Raw genomic sequence first — 22,354 nt, 5'->3', positions numbered from 1 at the left:
CATAAAATTGTCAGACTCCAGTCACCCAAGTTCTCTCTGCTACCGCAAGGCAAACGGTACCAGAGCCCCAAGTCGAGGACCAAAAGGCTCCTTAACAGCTTCTACCCCCAAGCCATAAGACTGCTGAACAATTCATAAAATCGCCACCGGACAATTTACATGACCCCCCACCCCTTTGTACACTCACTGTTTGTTGGTTACCTATGCATAGTCACTTCACCCCCACCTACATGTACAGATTACCTCAACTAGCCTGTACCCCAGTACACTGACTCGGTACCGGTGCTCCCTGTATATAGCCTCGTTATTTATATTCTTATTGTGTTACTTTTTATTTTAGTCTACTTGGTAAATATTTTCTTAACTCTTCTTGAACTGCACTGTTGGTTAAGGGCTTGTAAGTAAACATTTCACGGTAAAGTCTACACGTGTTGTTTCTCGCATGTGACAAATTTTTTGATTTGATACATTAACATGCAAACACACACAACACTTTAACTTTACTGAAGACTCACACACACACATGATTGACACACACACACACACACACACACTCTAGGTTACACACACCTGATGGGTTGATTCACTTTGTGGTCATCCTGTCTGGGTTGCACACACACACACACACACACACACACACACACACACACACACGCACAAATGACAAAAGAAAAAGTGATACCAACATACAAGGAGTTATTTTCTCTGTAATATGATTGATTTTGTTCACCGTAAAACACTCTGCTGTCCATCACTTGTCAGTTCAAACCTTTAATGGTTGTGTAGCAGAAGTGATGGTTGGAGTGATAGCTCAGTCAGTACACAAGGGCTTTGTGTACGGGGGGGGGGGTGTGTGTGTCAACAATATAGGGAGTGCCAGCATAAAGAGCTGTCAGAGCAGAGGCAGTCTTCAAGTCAGGATCACGCTGAATGATACACCGCAGCTGTCAAACCTGCCTTCAGAACATGTCTAGTGTGTGTGTGTGTGTGCTAACTGTGCTTCTGTAATGTGTGTCCATTGTGTGTGTGTGTGTGTGTGTGTGTCATGTGTGACTGAGACGGGACTGCAGTCATCGGCATTGTCTTGGTTTGATCACTGTCTGTTTGTCATCCAGCCTCCACTCTCTGTGTTGACGAGATAGGAAAGAGAGGGGACAGGGGAAGTGTGTGAGAGGGCACAGGGTCAGAGACGATGGAAGAGATGTGCATGTGTCTATGTAGTGCAGTGTGTAGGGAACAGGGTGCCATTGGTCTAAAGTAGTGCAGTGTGTAGGGAACAGGGTGTCATTGATCCCCAAAGTCAGGGTGCTGCTCATTTCAACTGTCTAAAGTAGTGGTGACCAGGGCTTTACAGGGTTTGAACATCTTGGTCCCTGGTGTTATGTGTCCAGGGAACAGGTTGTCATTGGTCTAAAGTAGTGGTCAGTGTGTAGGGAACAGGTGTCATTGGTCTAAAGTAGTGCAGTGTGTAGGGAACAGGGTGCCATGGTCTAAAGTACCTGCAGTGTGTAGGGAACAGGGTGTCATTGGTCTCAAGTAGTGCAGTGTGTAGGGAACAGGGTGCCATTGGTCTTTGTAGTGCATCTGTGTAGGGAACAGGGTGCCATTGGGTCTAAAGTAGTGCAGTGTGTAGGGAACAGGTTGTCATTGGTCTAAAGTAGTGCAGTGTGTAGGGAACAGGGTGTCATTGGTCTAAAGTAGTGAAGTGTGTAGGGAACAGGGTGTCATTGGTCTCAGAAGACAGACGTTTGTAGGGAACAGATTCTCATTTCTAAAGTAGTGCAGTGTGGGGAACAGGGTGTCAGATTGTCTAAACTAGTGGTGTGTAGGGAACAGGGTGTCATTGGTCTAAAGTAGTGTTAGTGGTGTCCTGGTGTCATTGGTCTAAAGTAGTGCAGTGTGTATTACAGGGTGTCATTGGTCTCGGTAGCTCAGTGTGTAGGGAACAGGGTGTCATTGGTCTAAAGTAGTGCAGTGTGTAGGGAACAGGGTGTCATTGGTCTAAAGTAGTGTCGTGTGTAGGGAACAGGGTGTCATTGGTCTAAAGTAGTGCAGTGTGTAGGGAACAGGGTGTCATTGGTCTAAAGTACCTATGCAGTGTGCACCAACAGGGTGTCATTGGTCTAAAGTAGTGCAGTGTGTAGGGAACAGGGTGTCATTGGTCTAAAAGTAGTGACATGTGTAGGGAACAGGGTGTCATTGGTCTTAAGTATGTTAGTGCTTATTTTAGGGAACTAGGGTGTCATTTTCTTAAGTAGTGCACTGTGTAGGGAACAGGGTGTCATTGGTCATTAAAGTAGTGTAGTGTGTAGGGAACAGGGTGTCATTGGTCTAAAGTAGTGCAGTGTGTAGGGAACAGGGTGTCATTGGTCTAAAGTAGTGCAGTGTGTAGGGAACAGGGTGTCATTGGTCTAAAGTAGTGCAGTGTGTAGGGAACAGGGTGTCATTGGTCTAAAGTAGTGACGTGTGTAGGGAACAGGGTGTCATTGGTCTAAAGTAGTGCAGTGTGTAGGGAACAGGGTGTCATTGGTCTAAAGTAGTGCAGTGTGTTCCTGTCATTGGTCTAAAGTAGTGCAGTGTGTAGGGAACAGGGTGTCATTGGTCTAAAGTAGTGCAGTGTGTAGGGAACAGGGTGTCATTGGTCTAAAGTAGTGCAGTGTGTAGGGAACAGGGTGTCAGGTCTAAAGTAGTTTGTGGGAACAGGGTGTCAGGTCTAAAGTAGTGCAGTGTGTAGGGAACAGGGTGTCATTGGTCTAAAGTAGTGCAGTGTGTAGGGAACAGGGTGTCATTGGTCTAAAGTAGTGCAGTGTGTAGGGAACAGGGTTGTCATTGGTCTAAAGTAGTGCAGTGTGTAGGGAACAGGTGTCATTTGTCTAAAGTAGTGCAGTGTGTAGGGAACAGGGTGCCATTGGTCTAAAGTAGTGCAGTGTGTAGGGAACAGGGTGTCATTGGTCTAAAGTAGTGTCAGTGTAGTGGAACAGGGTGCATTGTCTAAAGTAGTGCAGTGTGTAGGGAACAGGGTGTCATTGGTCTAAAGTAGTGCAGTGTGTAGGGAACAGGGTGTCATTGGTCTAAAGTAGTGCAGTGTGTAGGGAACAGGGTGTCATTGGTCTAAAGTAGTGCAGTGTGTAGGGAACAGGGTGTCATTAAATGTCTAAAGTAGTGCAGTGTGTAGGGAACAGGGTGTCATTGGTCTAAAGTAGTGCAGTGTGTAGGGAACAGGGTGTCATTGGTCTAAAGTAGTGCAGTGTGTAGGGAACAGGGTGTCATTGGTCTAAAGTAGTGCAGTGTGTAGGGAACAGGGTGTCATTGGTCTAAAGTAGTGCAGTGTGTAGGGAACAGGGTGTCATTGGTCTAAAGTAGTGCAGTGTGTAGGGAACAGGGTGTCATTGGTCTAAAGTAGTGCAGTGTGTAGGGAACAGGGTGTCATTGGTCTAAAGTAGTGCAGTGTGTAGGGAACAGGGTGTCATTGGTCTAAAGTAGTGCAGTGTGTAGGGAACAGGGTGTCATTGGTCTAAAGTAGTGCAGTGTGTAGGGAACAGGGTGTCATTGGTCTAAAGTAGTGCAGTGTGTAGGGAACAGGGTGTCATTGGTCTAAAGTAGTGCAGTGTGTAGGGAACAGGGTGTCATTGGTCTAAAGTAGTGCAGTGTGTAGGGAACAGGGTGTCATTGGTCTAAAGTAGTGCAGTGTGTAGGGAACAGGGTGTCATTGGTCTAAAGTAGTGCAGTGTGTAGGGAACAGGGTGTCATTGGTCTAAAGTAGTGCAGTGTGTAGGGAACAGGGTGTCATTGGTCTAAAGTAGTGCTAGTGTGTAAACAGGGTGTCATTGGTCTAAAGTAGTGCAGTGTGTAGGGAACAGGGTGTCATTGGTCTAAAGTAGTGCAGTGTGTAGGGAACAGGGTGTCATTGGTCTAAAGTAGTGCAGTGTGTAGGGAACAGGGTGTCATTGGTCTAAAGTACAGTGTGTAGGGAACAGGGTGTCATTGGTCTAAAGTAGTGCAGTGTGTAGGGAACAGGGTGTCATTGGTCTAAAGTAGTGCAGTGTGTAGGGAACAGGGTGTCATTGGTCTAAAGTAGTGCAGTGTGTAGGGAACAGGGTGTCATTGGTCTAAAGTAGTGCAGTGTGTAGGGAACAGGGTGTCATTGGTCTAAAGTAGTGCAGTGTGTAGGGAACAGGGTGTCATTGGTCTAAAGTAGTAGGGAACAGGGTGTCATTGGTCTAAAGTAGTGCAGTGTGTAGGGAACAGACAGTGTCATTGGTCTAAAGTAGTGAAGTGTGTAGGGAACAGGGTGTCATTGGTCTAAAGTAGTGCAGTGTGTAGGGAACAGGGTGTCATTGGTCTAAAGTAGTGCAGTGTGTAGGGAACAGGGTGTCATTGGTCTAAAGTAGTGCAGTGTGTAGGGAACAGGGTGTCATTGGTCTAAAGTAGTGCAGTGTGTAGGGAACAGGGTGTCATTGGTCTAAAGTAGTGACGTGTGTAGGGAACAGGGTGTCATTGGTCTAAAGTAGTGCAGTGTGTAGGGAACAGGGTGTCATTGGTCTAAAGTAGTGCAGTGTGTAGGGAACAGGGTGTCATTGGTCTAAAGTAGTGCAGTGTGTAGGGAACAGGGTGTCATTGGTCTAAAGTAGTGCAGTGTGTAGGGAACAGGGTGTCATTGGTCTAAAGTAGTGAAGTGTGTAGGGAACAGGGTCTCATTGGTCTAAAGATGTGCAGTGTGTAGGGAACAGGTTGTCATTGGTCTAAAGTAGTGCAGTGTGTAGGGAACAGGGTGCCATTGGTCTAAAGTAGTGCAGTGTGTAGGGAACAGGGTGCCATTGGTCTAAAGTAGTGCAGTGTGTAGGGAACAGGGTGCCATTGGTCTAAAGTAGTGCAGTGTGTAGGGAACAGGGTGTCATTGGTCTAAAGTAGTGCAGTGTGTAGGGAACAGGGTGTCATTGGTCTAAAGTAGTGCAGTGTGTAGGGAACAGGGTGTCATTGGTCTAAAGTAGTGCAGTGTGTAGGGAACAGGGTGTCATTGGTCTAAAGTAGTGCAGTGTGTAGGGAACAGGGTGCCATTGGTCTAAAGTAGTGCAGTGTGTAGGGAACAGGGTGTCATTGGTCTAAAGTAGTGCAGTGTGTAGGGAACAGGGTGTCATTGGTCTAAAGTAGTGCAGTGTGTAGGGAACAGGGTGCCATTGGTCTAAAGTCGTGCAGTGTGCAGGGAACAGGGTGTCATTGGTCTAAAGTAGTGTAGTGTGTAGGGAACAGGGTGCCATTGGTCTAAAGTAGTGTAGTGTGTAGGGAACAGGGTGCCATTGGTCTAAAGTAGTGCAGTGTGTAGGGAACAGGGTGTCATTGGTCTAAAGTAGTGCAGTGTGTAGGGAACAGGGTGTCATTGGTCTAAAGTAGTGCAGTGTGTAGGGAACAGGGTGTCATTGGTCTAAAGTAGTGCAGTGTGTAGGGAACAGGGTGTCATTGGTCTAAAGTAGTGCAGTGTGTAGGGAACAGGGTGTCATTGGTCTAAAGTAGTGTAGTGTGTAGGGAACAGGGTGTCATTGGTCTAAAGTAGTGCAGTGTGTAGGGAACAGGGTGTCATTGGTCTAAAGTAGTGCAGTGTGTAGGGAACAGGGTGTCATTGGTCTAAAGTAGTGCAGTGTGTAGGGAACAGGGTGTCATTGGTCTAAAGTAGTGCAGTGTGTAGGGAACAGGGTGTCATTGGTCTAAAGTAGTGCAGTGTGTAGGGAACAGGGTGTCATTGGTCTAAAGTAGTGCAGTGTGTAGGGAACAGGGTGTCATTGGTCTAAAGTAGTGCAGTGTGTAGGGAACAGGGTGTCATTGGTCTAAAGTAGTGGAACAGTGTGTAGGGAACAGGGTGTCATTGGTCTAAAGTAGTGCAGTGTGTAGGGAACAGGGTGTCATTGGTCTAAAGTAGTGCAGTGTGTAGGGAACAGGGTGTCATTGGTCTAAAGTAGTGCAGTGTGTAGGGAACAGGGTGTCATTGGTCTAAAGTAGTGCAGTGTGTAGGGAACAGGGTGTCATTGGTCTAAAGTAGTGCAGTGTGTAGGGAACAGGGTGTCATTGGTCTAAAGTAGTGCAGTGTGTAGGGAACAGGGTGCCATTGGTCTAAAGTAGTGCAGTGTGTAGGGAACAGTGGGTCATTGGTCTAAAGTAGTGAAGTGTGTAGGGAACAGGGTGCCATTGGTCTAAAGTAGTGAAGTGTGTAGGGAACAGGGTGCCATTGGGACGAGGACTATGTCTAATGCTCAGAGTGAAGATGAGTCATTGGTCACTGCCAGACACCCACACAAGTGTGTGTAGATGTGTGTCTTGTAATGTTTTGGGAAAAGAACAGACAGAAAAGGAGAAACATGATTTCTTCCCTCACCACTGCCTTCCTAATGTACCGCAGCACCAGACAGTAAGATAATAATAACAACAACAACAACGGGGGAAAAGGAGAAACATGATTTCTTCCCTCACCACTGCCTTCCTAATGTACCGCACCACCAGACAGTAAGATAATAATAACAACAACAACAACGGGGGAAAAGGAGAAACATGATTTCTTCCCTCACCACTGCCTTCCTAATGTACCGCACCACCAGACAGTAAGATAATAATAACAACAACAACAACAACAACAACGGGGGAAAAGGAGAAACATGATTTCTTCCCTCACCACTGCCTTCCTAATGTACCGCAGCACCAGACAGTAAGATAATAATAACAACAACAACAACGGGTGAAAAGGAGAAACATGATTTCTTCCCTCACCACTGCCTTCCTAATGTACCGCACCACCAGACAGTAAGATAATAATAACAACAACAACAACGGGGGAAAAGGAGAAACATGATTTCTTCCCTCACCACTGCCTTCCTAATGTACCGCACCACCAGACAGTAAGATAATAATAACAACAACAACAACGGGGAAAAGGAGAAACATGATTTCTTCCCTCACCACTGCCTTCCTAATGTACCGCACCACCAGACAGTAAGATAATAATAACAACAACAACAACGGGGGAAAAGGAGAAACATGATTTCTTCCCTCACCACTGCCTTCCTAATGTACCGCACCACCAGACAGTAAGATAATAATAACAACAACAACAACAACAACGGGGGAAAAGGAGAAACATTATTTCTTCCCTCACCACTGCCTTCCTAATGTACCGCAGCACCAGACAGTAAGATAATAACAACAACAACAACAACGGGGGAAAAGGAGAAACATGATTTCTTCCCTCACCACTGCCTTCCTAATGTACCGCACCACCAGACAGTAAGATAATAATAACAACAACAACAACAACAACGGGGGAAAAGGAGAAACATGATTTCTTCCCTCACCACTGCCTTCCTAATGTACCGCACCACCAGACAGTAAGATAATAATAACAACAACAACAACGGGTGAAAAGGAGAAACATGATTTCTTCCCTCACCACTGCCTTCCTAATGTACCGCACCACCAGACAGTAAGATAATAATAACAACAACGGGGGAAAAGGAGAAACATGATTTCTTCCCTCACCACTGCCTTCCTAATGTACCGCACCACCAGACAGTAAGATAATAATAACAACAACAACAACGGGGGAAAAGGAGAAACATGATTTCTTCCCTCACCACTGCCTTCCTAATGTACCGCACCACCAGACAGTAAGATAATAATAACAACAACAACAACGGGGGAAAAGGAGAAACATGATTTCTTCCCTCACCACTGCCTTCCTAATGTACCGCACCACCAGACAGTAAGATAATAATAACAACAACAACAACGGGGAAAAGGAGAAACATGATTTCTTCCCTCACCACTGCCTTCCTAATGTACCGCACCACCAGACAGTAAGATAATAATAACAACAACAACAACGGGGGAAAAGGAGAAACATGATTTCTTCCCTCACCACTGCCTTCCTAATGTACCGCAGCACCAGACAGTAAGATAATAATAACAACAACAACAACGGGGGAAAAGGAGAAACATGATTTCTTCCCTCACCACTGCCTTCCTAATGTACCGCACCACCAGACAGTAAGATAATAATAACAACAACAACAACGGGGAAAAGGAGAAACATGATTTCTTCCCTCACCACTGCCTTCCTAATGTACCGCACCACCAGACAGTAAGATAATAACAACAACAACAACAACGGGGGAAAAGGAGAAACATGATTTCTTCCCTCACCACTGCCTTCCTAATGTACCGCAGCACCAGACAGTAAGATAATAACAACAACAACGGGGGAAAAGGAGAAACATGATTTCTTCCCTCACCACTGCCTTCCTAATGTACCGCAGCACCAGACAGTAAGATAATAATAACAACAACAACAACGGGGAAAAGGAGAAACAAAAAAATAAAGAAAATAGTAAAAGAAGACATTTTTTCCTCCTCTTTATAGCGTTCCTCTGTCTCTTTGTAATTTTGGTCTCTCTCATGTCGGACATCAAAGATGGCAGAAATGTTTTTTCCCCGCCGTTGTGTACTCTGTAATTATTAATCAGGCAGGCAATATGACTGGCTTCAGGGTGCTGTGCAAAGCAGCCAGACACAAAAGGATGTGAAGTCAAGTCGCGCTGAAAAGACGGGAGGAAAAGAGAGAGGTAAACACTGAGAAGGAAAGGATGTGACAGAAATAGCAGGATTAACGTCTTCAAAACTTTAAAATAAAGAGGAAGACAGAAGTTGGGTGTGTTGTGAGCATGAGAAGAGTGTTGTCACTCCGAGCCTGTTTGTTTGTGTGAGTGTGTGCGTATGAAAGTGTGTGTGTGTGTGTAATAAGCATGTATTTAACACTTGACATTTTTATATAGATGAACGCATGAGGCCATCTGAGGAAGTGAGTGTGACCATATGTGTGTGTGTGTGTGTGTGTGTGTGTGTGTGTGTGTGTGTGTGTGTGTGTGTGTGTGTGTGTGTGTGTGTGTGTGTGTGTGTGTGTGTGTCTAAATATGTATCTGGGAGTGTGTGAGACAGGGAGCAGCAGTCAGTCAGTCACCATCAATCACAGAGAAAGGGGTGAGATGAGAGGGCAGAGAGAAGATGGAGGGAGGCCTGGCGGAAAGAAGGAGAAGGAGAAGAAAGAGGCGGATGCCAGCTCCTCGGTGGCCCACGGCTTTAAATGGCTTCTGGTCAGAGAAGTGGAAGGAGAGAGGAATCAAATTAGAGATGTGCCATCCTCTCATCCCGCCATCTTAAAGGGATAAAAAGAGGGGAAAAGAGAGGGAGAGGAAGAGGAAGAGTGTGAGTGTCTTAAGGATGACAGGGCTTCCTCCTAGCCACATGCCAGACAGGAGGCTCCAGGGCTCCCGTCTTTTTCCAGACCTCTGAAACCACATGACGCCTTGCCTCACACACACCCATACAAGTGCACATACACACATACTGTATGCCTCACACACACCCACACACGTGCACATACACACATACTGTATGCCTCACACACACCCATCCATGTGTACACACATACTGTATGTCTCACACACACCCATCCACGTGCACATACATACTGTATGCCTCACACACACCCATACACATGCACACATACTGTATACCTCACACACCCATACACATGCACACATACTGTATGCATCACATACACGGGCACATACACACATACTGTATGCATCACATACACGGGCACATACACACATACTGTATGCATCACATACACGGGCACATACACACATACTGTATGCATCACATACACGGGCACATACACACACACTGTATGCATCACATACATGGGCACATACACACATACTGTATGCATAACATGCACCCATACACGGGCACATACACACATACTGTATGCATCACATACACCCATACTGTATGCATCACATACACACATACATCACATACACACATACTGTATGCATCACATACACACATACTGTATGCATCACATACACACATACTGTATGCATCACATACACACATACTGTATGCATCACATACACCCATACACATACACACATACTGTATGCATCACATACACCCATACACGTGCACATACACACATACTGTATGCATCACATACACCCATACATGTGCACATACACACATACCGTATGCATAACATACACCCATACACTTGCTCACACACAATGTCTCCCCTCAAGCACACACCCTCCGTTACAGAGCCATCCACCTTCATCATGGGACACAGCCAGTCAGGATAAACCAGTTACCATCCTTCTATTGAGGTTTGTCTTCTACTACTATGAAGCTGATTGAGAAAGAGAAGTCCTTTGTGATGACTGAAGAATGGTAGTATAGCATGCTGTCCAGGCCAGTCCAGGCCAACTCAATCAATGAGCTGTTCTGTACTTTAATCATCATGTGTGCACAGAATGTCCTCAATGTAATGTACTGCATGTGGGTGGAGTGTCTGACTGCAGGGTAGACACACACACACACACACACACAAACATGTGGAATCTGTATATGGACACATCTGGTCTGGTCCAGCATATGCCAGGCAGTGTGTGTGTGTGTGTGTGTGTGTGTCTGAGCTCGTGCAAACAGAATGATAACGAATCCACAGACACATCAAAGGCCCACCCTGAAAAAAGCGGGAGCATATAAAAGAGAGAAAATGCTAAACTGAAATATTCAACACCCTCGGAAGAAAAAATAAAACAGCATATTTGTTCATTCCTTTCCCAAGAGAAACAGATGGCAGTCGGAGAAGACCATCGAGCTTGGAGGCTTCAGAACTGACATGCAAATATGCCGAGCTATGAGACCAGAGAGAGAGAGAATACAGAGGAACTCATCTTGTGGTCCAAAAATCTGTCTGAGCTTTAAGAGCGAAAGAGAGGAGAAATGAGAAATGCAAGAGACCAGTAACTGACTATCTGAGAGGCCTGTATGCAGACAGCAGAGCAGGAGGGTAATGGTGATGGTGTGTGTGGATTAAGATACAGGCCTGTTGTTGGGCAGATCAGGCTAAAGGCCTGTGTGATATAGAGTTTGCCACTCCACCTCAGCCTCAGTGATAACTGTGAATAAAGGTGTGCCACAGGGATGACGTCCAACTCCCATTCTGTTTATTATGTATAAAAACAACTGTACAAGCCACAGTCCCAACTAGTCAATGGCCAATAGGGAACAAGATAACTTGCCATACATCCCGTCTTTGCTTCATTGCAGCGCCTATAGAAAGAGGAGGAGGCTATTGAGATGCCTGTAACAGTCACTGGAGACCGCATGTAAATAGTTGCAGATGCAGCTCTATGGAGGAGCAGAGGGAGGAGCAGCGGAGGGAGGAACAGCAGTGGGAGGAACAGCGGTGGGAGGAACAGCGGTGGGAGGAACAGCAGTGGGAGGAACAGCGGTGGGAGGAACAGCAGTGGGAGGAACAGCGGAGGGAGGAACAGCAGTGGGAGGAACAGCGGGGGGAGGAACAGCAGTGGGAGGAACAGCGGTGGGAGGAACAGCAGTGGGAGGAACAGCAGTGGGAGGAACAGCAGTGGGAGGAACAGCGGTGGGGAACAGCAGGAACAGCAGCAGTGGGAGGAACAGCGGTGGGAGGAACAGCGGTGGGAGGAACAGCAGTGGGAGGAACAGCGGAGGGAGGAACAGCAGTGGGAGGAACAGCGGGGGGAGGTACAGCAGTGGGAGGAACAGCGGTGGGAGGAACAGCAGTGGGAGGAACAGCGGTGGGAGGAACAGCAGTGGGAGGAAGTGCATAAAGGGGGGGGGGGATCCAGAGAGGAAAGCAGAGGTATTCCATATCTGGAGGGGATTCTCCCATCTCTGCTATGCATTTATACCACTTTGGATTCATATATCATTCATGAAGTTGCCATAGTATGCTAAATCATCCATGCACTAAACCCACGTGTACAGATATTTACATAATGAGCATTACTTGGCTATGTCAGCCACGTCCATTGAAGACAGGTGTATAAAATTGAGCACGCCGCCATGCAATCTCCATAGACAAACATTGGAATTAGAATGGCCTTCCTGAAGAGCTCAGTGACTTTCAACGTGGTACTGTCATATAATGCCACCTTTCCAACAAGTCAGTTCGTCAAATTTCTGCCCTGCTAGAGCTGCCCCGGTCAACTGTAAGTGCTGTTATTGTGAAGTGGAAACATCTAGGAACAACAACGTCTCACCAGCGAAGTGGTAGGCCAAACAAGCTCACAGAATGGGACCACCGAGTGCAATCCTTGGTTGCAACACTCACTACTGAGTGCCAAACTGCCTCTGGAAGCAACGTAAGCACAATAACTGTTTGTCGGGAACTTCATGAAATGGGTTTCCATGTACGAGCAGCCGCACACAAGCCTAAGGTCACCATATGCAATGCAAAGTGTCGGCTGGAGTGGTGGAAAGCTCGCCGTCATTGGACTCTGGAGCAGTGGAAACGCGTTCTCTGGAGTGATGAATTACGCTTCACCATCAGGCAGTCCGACGGATAAATCTGGGTTTGGCAGATGCCAGGAGAACGCCACCTGCCCGAATGCATAATGTCAATTGTAAAGTTTGCTGGAGGAGGAATAATGGTCTGAGGCTGTTTTTCATGGGTCGGGCTAGGCCCCTTAGTTCCAGTGAAGGGAAATCTAAACGCTACAGCATACAATGACATTCTAGATTATTCTGTGCTTCCAACCTTGTGGCAACAGTTCCAGTGAAGGTCCTTTCCTGTTTCAGCATGACAATGCCCCTGTCGTGTCTTTGGCTATGCCGAATTAAGTGATATGACATGCTATTCTATAAAATCCTTTCTCCGTAATTAATATTACCTGATTGAGCTAATCATGTAAATGTAATTAACTAGAGAGTCGGGGCACCACAAAATAATATTTATAGAGCTGTTATCTTCCGAATAAACTCTTAAAGACCTAGTAATATTTTACATCAATAGCAGTCAATATTAATTGTCACTTTAATTCAGTCTCATCTGAAAGTTGTAAATTCTTGGTTATCTTCACGAACCCTGGCTAACAAGTTGAATCAGCAAGACAAAATTGGGTTTAATTATGCATTTACTAAATACCTCACTAATCACACAGAATTACATATGCAAAGAATGAATCATACCTTGAACACAAATGACGTCATAAAGGAAAACGTCCCTAGAGGGCGGAAAAGATATGACAGCTGGTTACACAAAAGGAAAGGGGCTGGGTTTGAGTGAAAGAGCGGGAAGACTGAGGAACAAAAGGGAGAAGCTGTGCTATCGTAAACACAGTATCTTATGCATTCTAAATTACCGCCCATTTGGAAAAGGAAAACGCAATAAATATTTACTCTGAGCTGCGCTTCGGTAGGTTGGTGGTAGATGGAAGGCCGTGTTGACAAACAGAGTCCTTTAAAGAATGTCTATGGTGGTCAACTGAATACGTTGTAGTAACGTTGTTGTGTGGTATACGGGATACTCTGTCTGTTCCTTCCTAACCCACGTTTACAGCTGCTGTTGCTAACTCAATGGCTAGGAGGTATCACTTCTGTAGTGAATAAGAGTTCAAAGTTCCTACCATTCGCAACCAAAGCTCACGCTGAGGTTGGCTTCGTTCTGTAGTTATTATCTGAACCATTCTGACATCAGACAGTCGTCCTCACATCCTCGGAACAGGAGGTTACATTTTTGTCAAGGGCTTATATAGTGGTGGGAGAAAATGGGTGTGTTAGTTTACAACCTGTGTCTCTTCACATGGGCGGGCCACTGAGTCGGGCCTAATTCATTCATGAAAACCCAATTCTCACATTTTAGAAGCTAAAATCCCACAAATAATTTAATATTCAAACATTTAAATTTAACAACAATTCCATGTGAATCCGATAATTCTGATGTGTAGACTTTCCACTGTAGAGTTTATGTCATCCTATCATTGATGAGAATGTATCAGATGACAACCGAACTGACATCATATTCATCAAGTACCACCGCATATGTTCAATTGGTCGGATTACCAGAATATAGTTCATTTCCCCCCACCTTCTGATGTTCCCAGAATCTCTATGTTAACCAAGGGGTTTTCTAATGTCACATCAGTAGGGTAGAGAGAGGAAAAAGGGGGAAAGAGGTATTTATGACTGTCATAAACCTACCCCCAGGCCAACGTCATGACACCCCCATACACTAAGCGAGGTCCATACAGAAATGGTTTGCCTAGATCGTGCGGAAGAACTTGACTGACCTGCACAGAGCCCTGACCTCAACAAGCAGGTATCCACATATGTTTGGTCATGTAGTGCATCTACCTCCATTACCTAGTACCCCTGCACATCGACTCTGTACAGGTACCCCGTGTATATAGCCAAGTTATCATTACTCATTGTGTATTTATTCCTTGGGTTATTATCTTTCTATAATTTTTCTCTCTGCATTGTTGGGAAGGGCCCATAAGTAAGCATTTTGCTGTTAGTCTCCACCTGTTGTTTACAAAGCATTTGATTTGAAAAGAGACAATTTTACACTGAATACCTCTCTTACTTTGTGACATATTTAGTTAACCTGAATGTAGTAGGCCTTTCCACAGATGGAATCACATCCCAATCAGGCACTCAACATATCTGAACAATAGATCAGGTCCCACTGGTTCCTTAAACCTTTGTTCTGGTGTAAAGTATTGAGCTGTGGTAACAACCCTCTTTCAACCTCGGCCAGTCTATATGGCCACCAGGGGACTTCCACTATTGAGTCACGTAGAGCTTTCCATTACCCAAGATCCATTTCACAGATCCACCCTTTCCATCCCCACCTTCCCTGGACCCCTCCATCCAGCAGCCCCCCTCAGCCCCATCACCCCCAGCCAAGGAGAAGCCAGATTCTTAAGATAGATGGAAATGCTAGGGTGGAGGCACTGAGGCAGGGTGTGTTGTTTCTCTCCTTTCATTAGCATTTAGTTGATGTTATTGTTCATGTTCCACTGCCATTAGGAGCACATTGTTGTGGAGGCAGCTCATCTGGAGAGCAGGCTGCCTATGTATCTCTCCTCCTCTCCCATTTCTCTGTCCCCAGCACATCCCTCCATCTCTATGCTAATGATCTGAACGGCACTGGGATGAAAGAAGGGATAGAAAACGGGTTTTCTTCTCTGCTTTGTAGTTCTTTATGTTGTTGCTATAGCGACGTGGACGTAGAAATCTAACTGATGCAGCCATGCTCATTTGCATGGCGGGATAGAGGTTTTCCTTGTCTTCTTTATTTTGGGAGGGTTCAGAGGAGTGTAGATCACACCTTCCTTTTACAAACAACTCTCCTGATCCCAAACAAACAAAAGACCTGCTGCCGCTGTCCCGCGTTTACGCAGAAAGTAAAGTGTTTATGCAGAAACACTAACGGAAGCACAAATACAGAGACACACGTCGGAATACATTAGTCAGATCCACAATGAAACATGGTGTGATAAAAAAGGACCCAAACACACACATATCCATGTTTGCACAGTGCACACAATCTACAAAGATACCAGCCTGTCTAAGGTATAAACCCAAGCGCCTGTTGGGCATGTCGAGAGGTTTAAACTTGTTTAATTTCATCTCTCATCCTCCCATCTCCTCTATCAGCCACTGAACACACATAAACACACACACACCTGCGTGCAGTCCTCCTGTGGCTTTGAAGTTCTCCTGGATCATCTTTGAAGGCCTTCACTGTTGCCACGGCAGCAAGTAGGTAGCAGATATCACATCACATCAGTGTGTGTGTGTGTGTCAAATTACATTTTCTAATCTAATCAAATGTTATTCATCACATGCTTGGTAAACAACAGGTGTAGACTTAACAGTGAAATGCTTACTTACGGTACCAATGCAGAGAGAAAGAAAATAGAGAAATAATAGAAAATAAAAGTAATACTAAATATACAATGAGTAATGATAACATGGCTAAATACATGGGGTATCAGTACAAAGTCAATGTGCAGGGCACAAGGTAATTGAGGTACATATTTATTTTATTTAACCTTTATTTAACTAGGCAAGTCAGTTAAGAACAAATTATTATTTACACTGACGGTCTACCCCGGCCAAACTCTAACCGTGACGACGCTGGGCCAATTGTGCGCCGCCCTATGGGACTCCCAATCACGGCTGGTTGTGATACAACCTGGAATCGAACCAGGGTTGAGACGCCTCTAGCACTGAGATGCTAGGAATAAAGTGACTAGGCAACAGGAGAGATAATAAACAGTAGCAGCAGCGTACGTGATGAGTCAAAACAGTTAGTGTAAAACAGGTCACTGCAGATAGTTAAATAGTTAACCAAATAGCTACCCACACTAACTCTATAGCAGTCTAATGGCTTGGGGGTAGAAGCTGTTCAGGGTCCCGTTGGTTCCAGACTTGGTGCATTGGTACCGCTTTCCATTCGGTAGCAAAGAGAACAGTCTATGACGTGGGTGGCTGGAGTCTGACAATTTTTTGGGCCTTTCTCTGACACGGCCTAGTATAGAGGTCCTGGATAGCAGGGGGCTTGGCCCCAGTAATGTACTTGGCTGTACACACTAAATGCTCTCAATGGTGCAGCTGTGTAACTTTAAGGATCTGAGGGCCACTGCTAAATCTTTCCAGTGCGTGCGTACGAATGCATCTGTGTGTGTGTGTGCAGGGCGTTCCTTCTCAACCTACCAGACTGAGCTCTTAATTAATTAGCTCTGAGCTCTGACGCGACACTCACTATTTCTAACTGTTTAACACTAACGAGAGACCGGCCCGCTTGTCACCGAGCAGAGTGATAATTTATGCGTCCAGATTTACGTCTGCTGCCTCATCAAATGTGTCCTCTCTCACATCCGCTCACGTGTCTGGGACACCAGTGACAGATGATAGGAGAATGTATTCATTCTGTCAAGCGAATCTGCATTAAAATGCGCCTTTATCAAAGTCTAGTCTTCACAGGGAATATTTGTCCTTGGAACAGAGCGATATGAATAATGTGTCGATTCAGATCTCAGTGGAATGTAAAGGACTGAGAAATCAATGGGTTTTTACCTGACAATAGCCTCAATGCATTTCCTGCCTAATAATCACATAAAACGCACATGTCAGGTGTAGAACTCACATTAAAATCATAGAAACACACATTCCTCACATTTTCAAGATTATTGTTTCACATCCGGCCGTGATTGGAAGTCCCATAGAGCAGCGCAAAATTGGCCCAGTGTCGTCCAGGTTTGGCCGGGGTAGGCTGTCATTGTAAATAAGAATTTGTTCTAAACTGACTTGCCTAGTTAAATAAATAAATAAATATCTACCTCAGTTACCTTGTGCGCTGCACATTGACACTGTACTGGTACCCCATGTATTTAGCCATGTTATCATTACTCATATTTTTATTATTACTTTTATTTTCTATTATTTCTCTATTTTCTTTCTCTCTGCATTGTTGGGAAGGGCCCATAAGTAAGCATTTCACTGTTAAGTCTACACCTGTTGTTTACAAAGCATGTGACAGGAGGACTGTTACGGTGACTGTATTACTTCCACACCGGCGGTCACAAGTCATGACGGCAGTCAAATTCCATGTGACCGTTTAGTCACGGTAATTAAGCTCCTCCAAGCTTTGATGCTGCTGATGGTCATTAGTAGCCTGCCAAACGTACTAACTGCCCGGTACTCAGCAACCTATTGTCCCACTCTGACATCAATGCAAATGTAATCGAAAATCTAATCAAATACTTAATGACAGACCATGAGCTCATGTTGCGTAAACATTTCTATAGGCTATGCAATTGCGTGAGAAAACAGAGTGATGGCCTCTATTAAAAAGAGGAGGAACTCATCAGCTTTCTAGAGGCTAGGCCTACTATACAGAAGTATAGCCTACCTAGCTGGCAGGAAAATGAACCACTTGAAAAGGGTCCTCCATCCTCTATTTAAGTGCATAGAAGACATGTATTTTTTCCGCTGCCCTTGTTTTGAGACAGGTACATGATAATGGTCCATTCTAAATCAAAACAAATGGCATACATATATTATTTACTATATGAATGATATATTATCACTGGTGAATGATGCCCAACTTAAGGCAAGGAACAGCGCATTATTTTTTTGCGACTTTTTCAAATCATAGTCGCATACCTCATGTAGCCTAGCCCATAGGTCTATAAGTTTTGATGAGGTTTGTGTCACAACTAAAGTGGCCAAATAACTTCTTAAAATTAAGCATATTCATCCGCATTAGAATGGGTGTAGAGCCGCTGCGTGAGTTTCAAGTTTGGGGAAGATATTTTTCAACATAGAAATTCACCTTTATAATAAAATAATTACATGCATAATCGCATTTGTGGTTTTCCTGCTAGTGGAATATTTGCGCTTATTGCCTACTGCCGTGTGCACATTGCTGCGCTTATGATGTGAAGAAATAGCCAAATAGTTTATCAACATTTTTGCTAAATATTCTCATCTGTTGCGTCAGTGGTTGTATTAATTTGGGATTTATCGCATCCCACAACAGTCCCAGACTATGTTTGGAATATTTATTTCTGGCACAGAGTACAATAGGTCAAATGTTGTACTATGTTGTACTATGGGGGATAGTACATTGACTGACATAGGCTAGTGCTTTTGCTGTTCGTTAGGCCTACTCATCTTGTAGCCTGTGAGAAAGACCCAATCACGTCACGTGCATTGGCTAATAAGAATTGAGCTATCTGAGAGAGCCATGTGAGTGAGAGGTGCTTTGGAGCACGCAGCCGGGAGAAGGGAATTCTAATTACTATATTCAGCCCAAGGGCTGCAAAAGGCATGGATTTTTTTTAGGGGGGACACAAGGGGGATGCTCCAGGAAATTCAAGTACTCAAACTGTGAATGAGAGACTGATGAAGTGTGTACAGACTGCACAAAAAAACTAAACGTTTCAAATCATCATTAGAATCGCATCACGTAGCCTTAGAATGTATTAACAATCAAAACATATAGCCCAGCATTTATATCACAACTAAAGTTATATAAATAACTCTAAATTAAGCATATAGGAGTACCAGTTTCTTTGTTAACTGCTCAACACAAAATACCTGCAAGTGTGCACTCTCTCGAATCATTTGGATAAAATATCCTATGTTCAATTGTATTCTTCATACTATAAAATAATATAGAATAATTCCAAGGAATTCTAAGCAAATCTTGTCTGCTAAATGAACTAGTGTAGCCCACAGCCATATCGCATAGTCAAATCAGGGCTTAACATAATAGAGTATGCTATTGTGTTCTTCTGAACTAGACTACATTTCATTCATATCATGTTTCTTTAGACCTGTCTAAAATATTTAATGGCTTTATTGTGAAGGTGTAGGCTATATTACATGGATATATTATACTTTTTAAAAATGTACATGTTCCAAAGATCTGCATCAGTGGCTTGTAGGCTATGTGTGGAAGTCAGAAGATGCTAAATGTGTTTATGTTAATTAACGGTCAATTACCGGGAGGCCGGCAGTTATTTGCTTGACAATCACCGGCTGAAAAAAATGTAATGACGGCCACAGCCCTAGTCGAGAGTAGAGTACGGTAAACAGGCTTCACTGGATCTGGGGCAGGGCTGTGTTCCGGGGCCATTAGGAGACTGGGGCAGAGGTTAGGGCTGAGACTTGGTCTGGGGCAGGGCTGTGTTCCGGGGCCATTAGGAGACTGGGGCAGAGGTTAGGGCTGAGACTTGGTCTGGTGCAGGGCTGTGTTCCGGGGCCATTAGGAGACTGGGGGGGCTGAGGTTAAGGCTGAGACTTGGTCTGGTGCAGGGCTGTGTTCCGGGGCCATTAGGAGACTGGGGGCTGAGGTTAAGGCTGAGACTTGGTCTGGTGCAGGGCTGTGTTCCGGGGCCATTAGGAGACTGGGGGGCTGAGGTTAAGGCTGAGACTTGGTCTGGGGCAGGGCTGTGTTCCGGGGCCATTAGGAGACTGGGTGGCTGAGGTTAAGGCTGAGACTTGGTCTGGGGCAGGGCTGTGTTCCGGGGCCATTAGGAGACTGGGGGGCTGAGGTTAAGGCTGAGACTTGGTCTGGGGCAGGGCTGTGTTCCGGGGCCATTAGGAGACTGGGGGGCTGAGGTTAAGGCTGAGACTTGGTCTGGGGCAGGGCTGTGTTCCGGGGCCATTAGGAGACTGGGGGGCTGAGGTTAAGGCTGAGACTTGGTCTGGGGCAGGGCTGTGTTCCGGGGCCATTAATTAGTGTGAGGAATGCATGCAGCATTAGGAGGCCCTGGATTAGACCTGGCCCTGCCTAGCCTGTCAGCTCTGACTGTACTCTACTGTAATGGAATGATAGCAGACTGAGGAAAGGAGAGGAGGAAAGGAGGGAATGCCTGATAGGAGGATCTCAGTCAGCCAAACATCTGGTGGGAGGGATGGAGAGAGGGAGAAATGTACGAGGAATGGAAAGAGGAAGGGCGGGATGGAGGGAGAGGTGCAGGGGGGATGAGTTGGGAGGGGTGCATGAGATGTGATTGTAGCTGGAATAATGTATCAGAGGGAAGTAAAGGAAAAGCCCATATTTGGTTAGACATTATAATATTTATGACCATTCAAAGATTTTACATCAATGACCAATGGTCTCAAGTAAAACTATTCAGGAAATGAGGCCATGCTAGAGTATTGGGATGTAGCCAAAGCCCTGGCTCCTCCCACAGCCCCTTGTCACAGATGAGGTCACCTGCTCGTTAACAGACTTGGCAAATATGGGCATACGACGTGATGACTACAAACGGTGCAGTATGAAGTGAGGATAGAAAAGTAGCGGTGTGGAATCTCACAGGCTACGGCCAACAGACAAGTAACAAACAAAACCAATGACATCAGAGGTGGGAAGGATCGCAGGGTGGGTGACATGCCAGACTGTATACCATGTCAAACGAGGCTGCTGCGGTTCTTACTAATTCCAGACAAAGACAGGGAGGGAGGGAGGGAGAGGGAGAGTAAGAGAACAAGAATGAAAGAAAGAGAGGGACGAGAGAATGAGAGAGAGAGAAAAAAAGCCTAATTGACATTAAATAGAGTGGCCAGGTATGCCAAGGCGCTCTTCTCTCTCTCTGGCAGGCCTCTTTCTAGTCCTAACCACTTCCATGTCTTCCAGTGCGGCCTCAGTGATCCCCGGGTTCAGTCATTAACCCCTGCTAACTACACATCTGGAGGACACACTGGCTGTATCCAAATACCCATACTTGCATCCTAAATAGTCGGCTGTTTGAGTATGCACATTTATTTTGTATATTAGTATGCAACATTGCGGAAGTTGTGAATTTTTGAAAATCAAGTATGCTTTTGTAGGCTACCTATTTAATTTATGGATCAAGCCTTAGCAGTCGTTCTGATCTCGTTCCCAATGATCAGTGCTTTAGTTCATTATGTTGCTGTCCAGTTGTTCCCAATTTATCAGTTTCTGTCTTCAGTTCTTTGTAAATAGGATAGATGGGCTATATGGATCTACTACATTATACACAGTATACAAAACATTAAGAACACCTGTGAAACACTTTCAACACCTTGTAGTGTCCATGCCCCAATGAATTAAGGATGTTCTGATTGCAAAAGAAAGGGGTGCAACGGAATATTAGGAAGGTGTTCTTAATGTTTTGTACACTCAGTGTAGGTCAAATGTGATAGTCTGCCTATAACCAGCCTGAGTAGGCCTATAACTCCATTCCTACTCTATTCAGCATTTAGATAAATTATCTATTAGCAGGCTGATTCAATTTGGAAAAATACTATTTACTAAACGGTGCGTGCTAAATAGTATGCAGTTTAATACGCAAGTATGGGTATTTGGACACGGCCTTTGTAGATCTGAGACAGGAGAGGTGTACAACAATACGGAATTCGGCACTACTCCACAACTGGGGACGCTGCACAGCACAGATATGAGAACTCTCTATGGAGGTTCCTGTTTCAGCATGTGTCAGACAGGCACATATGGACAGACTAAAAGTGACAACATTTGATATAGCTTCAAATAAGTTTTCAATTACGGCACAAGGGTGAGCTCTGCAAATTATAGCTGTATCCCGGGCCCTGTAACTAGCACTTACCAATGTCTGAGTGCTTAAGCATTTTTCTAAATCAGTGACTTTGGGGGGATTGTATCATTGTATAATTGCATGGATGGAAGCCTGTGTTGGCTCGCTGTGAGACATTTTTCATAAGCTGGAATTGTGGGTTTGTGGGTTGGTGATGTGTGTGAACAAATCCCATGTTTCTGATGTGTTCTGAACCAAACTGAATGGCAAGTCCCCAAGTAGTGATGAAATGAAAGAAGACAGACAGACATTTGATTTACAGTGTTTTGCTACTCACTTCAGTGACTCTTCAAGTTTGGAGATCTTCTTCTTGGTCTCTTCTCTCTCTTTCTCCGCCTCGTTGTGTAGGGCACGCACCTGTGTGATTGTGATTGTGAGAGAGAGAG

At 45.0% G+C, this 22,354-nt stretch overlaps 1 protein-coding gene across 11 annotated transcripts in view; it reads right to left on the bottom strand.

Moving 5' to 3' along the window:
* Positions 1 to 22,354, bottom strand: part of cep112 (centrosomal protein 112) — a 315,718-nt gene that overhangs the window by 155,821 nt on the left and 137,543 nt on the right. For all 11 annotated transcript variants that reach the window (XM_052516010.1, XM_052516014.1, XM_052516012.1 and 8 more), the window contains one exon: positions 22,246 to 22,325. In XM_052516010.1, coding sequence (XP_052371970.1) covers positions 22,246 to 22,325 — 80 coding nt within the window. The remainder of the gene's footprint in view (positions 1 to 22,245; positions 22,326 to 22,354) is intronic.

The sequence above is a fragment of the Oncorhynchus keta genome, unplaced genomic scaffold, assembly GCF_023373465.1.
Source record: "Oncorhynchus keta strain PuntledgeMale-10-30-2019 unplaced genomic scaffold, Oket_V2 Un_scaffold_3567_pilon_pilon, whole genome shotgun sequence".
NCBI classification, from domain to species: Eukaryota; Metazoa; Chordata; class Actinopteri; order Salmoniformes; family Salmonidae; genus Oncorhynchus; species Oncorhynchus keta.
Note: the sequence above shows the minus strand (reverse complement) of the source record. Positions and strands in the feature narration are given on the sequence as shown.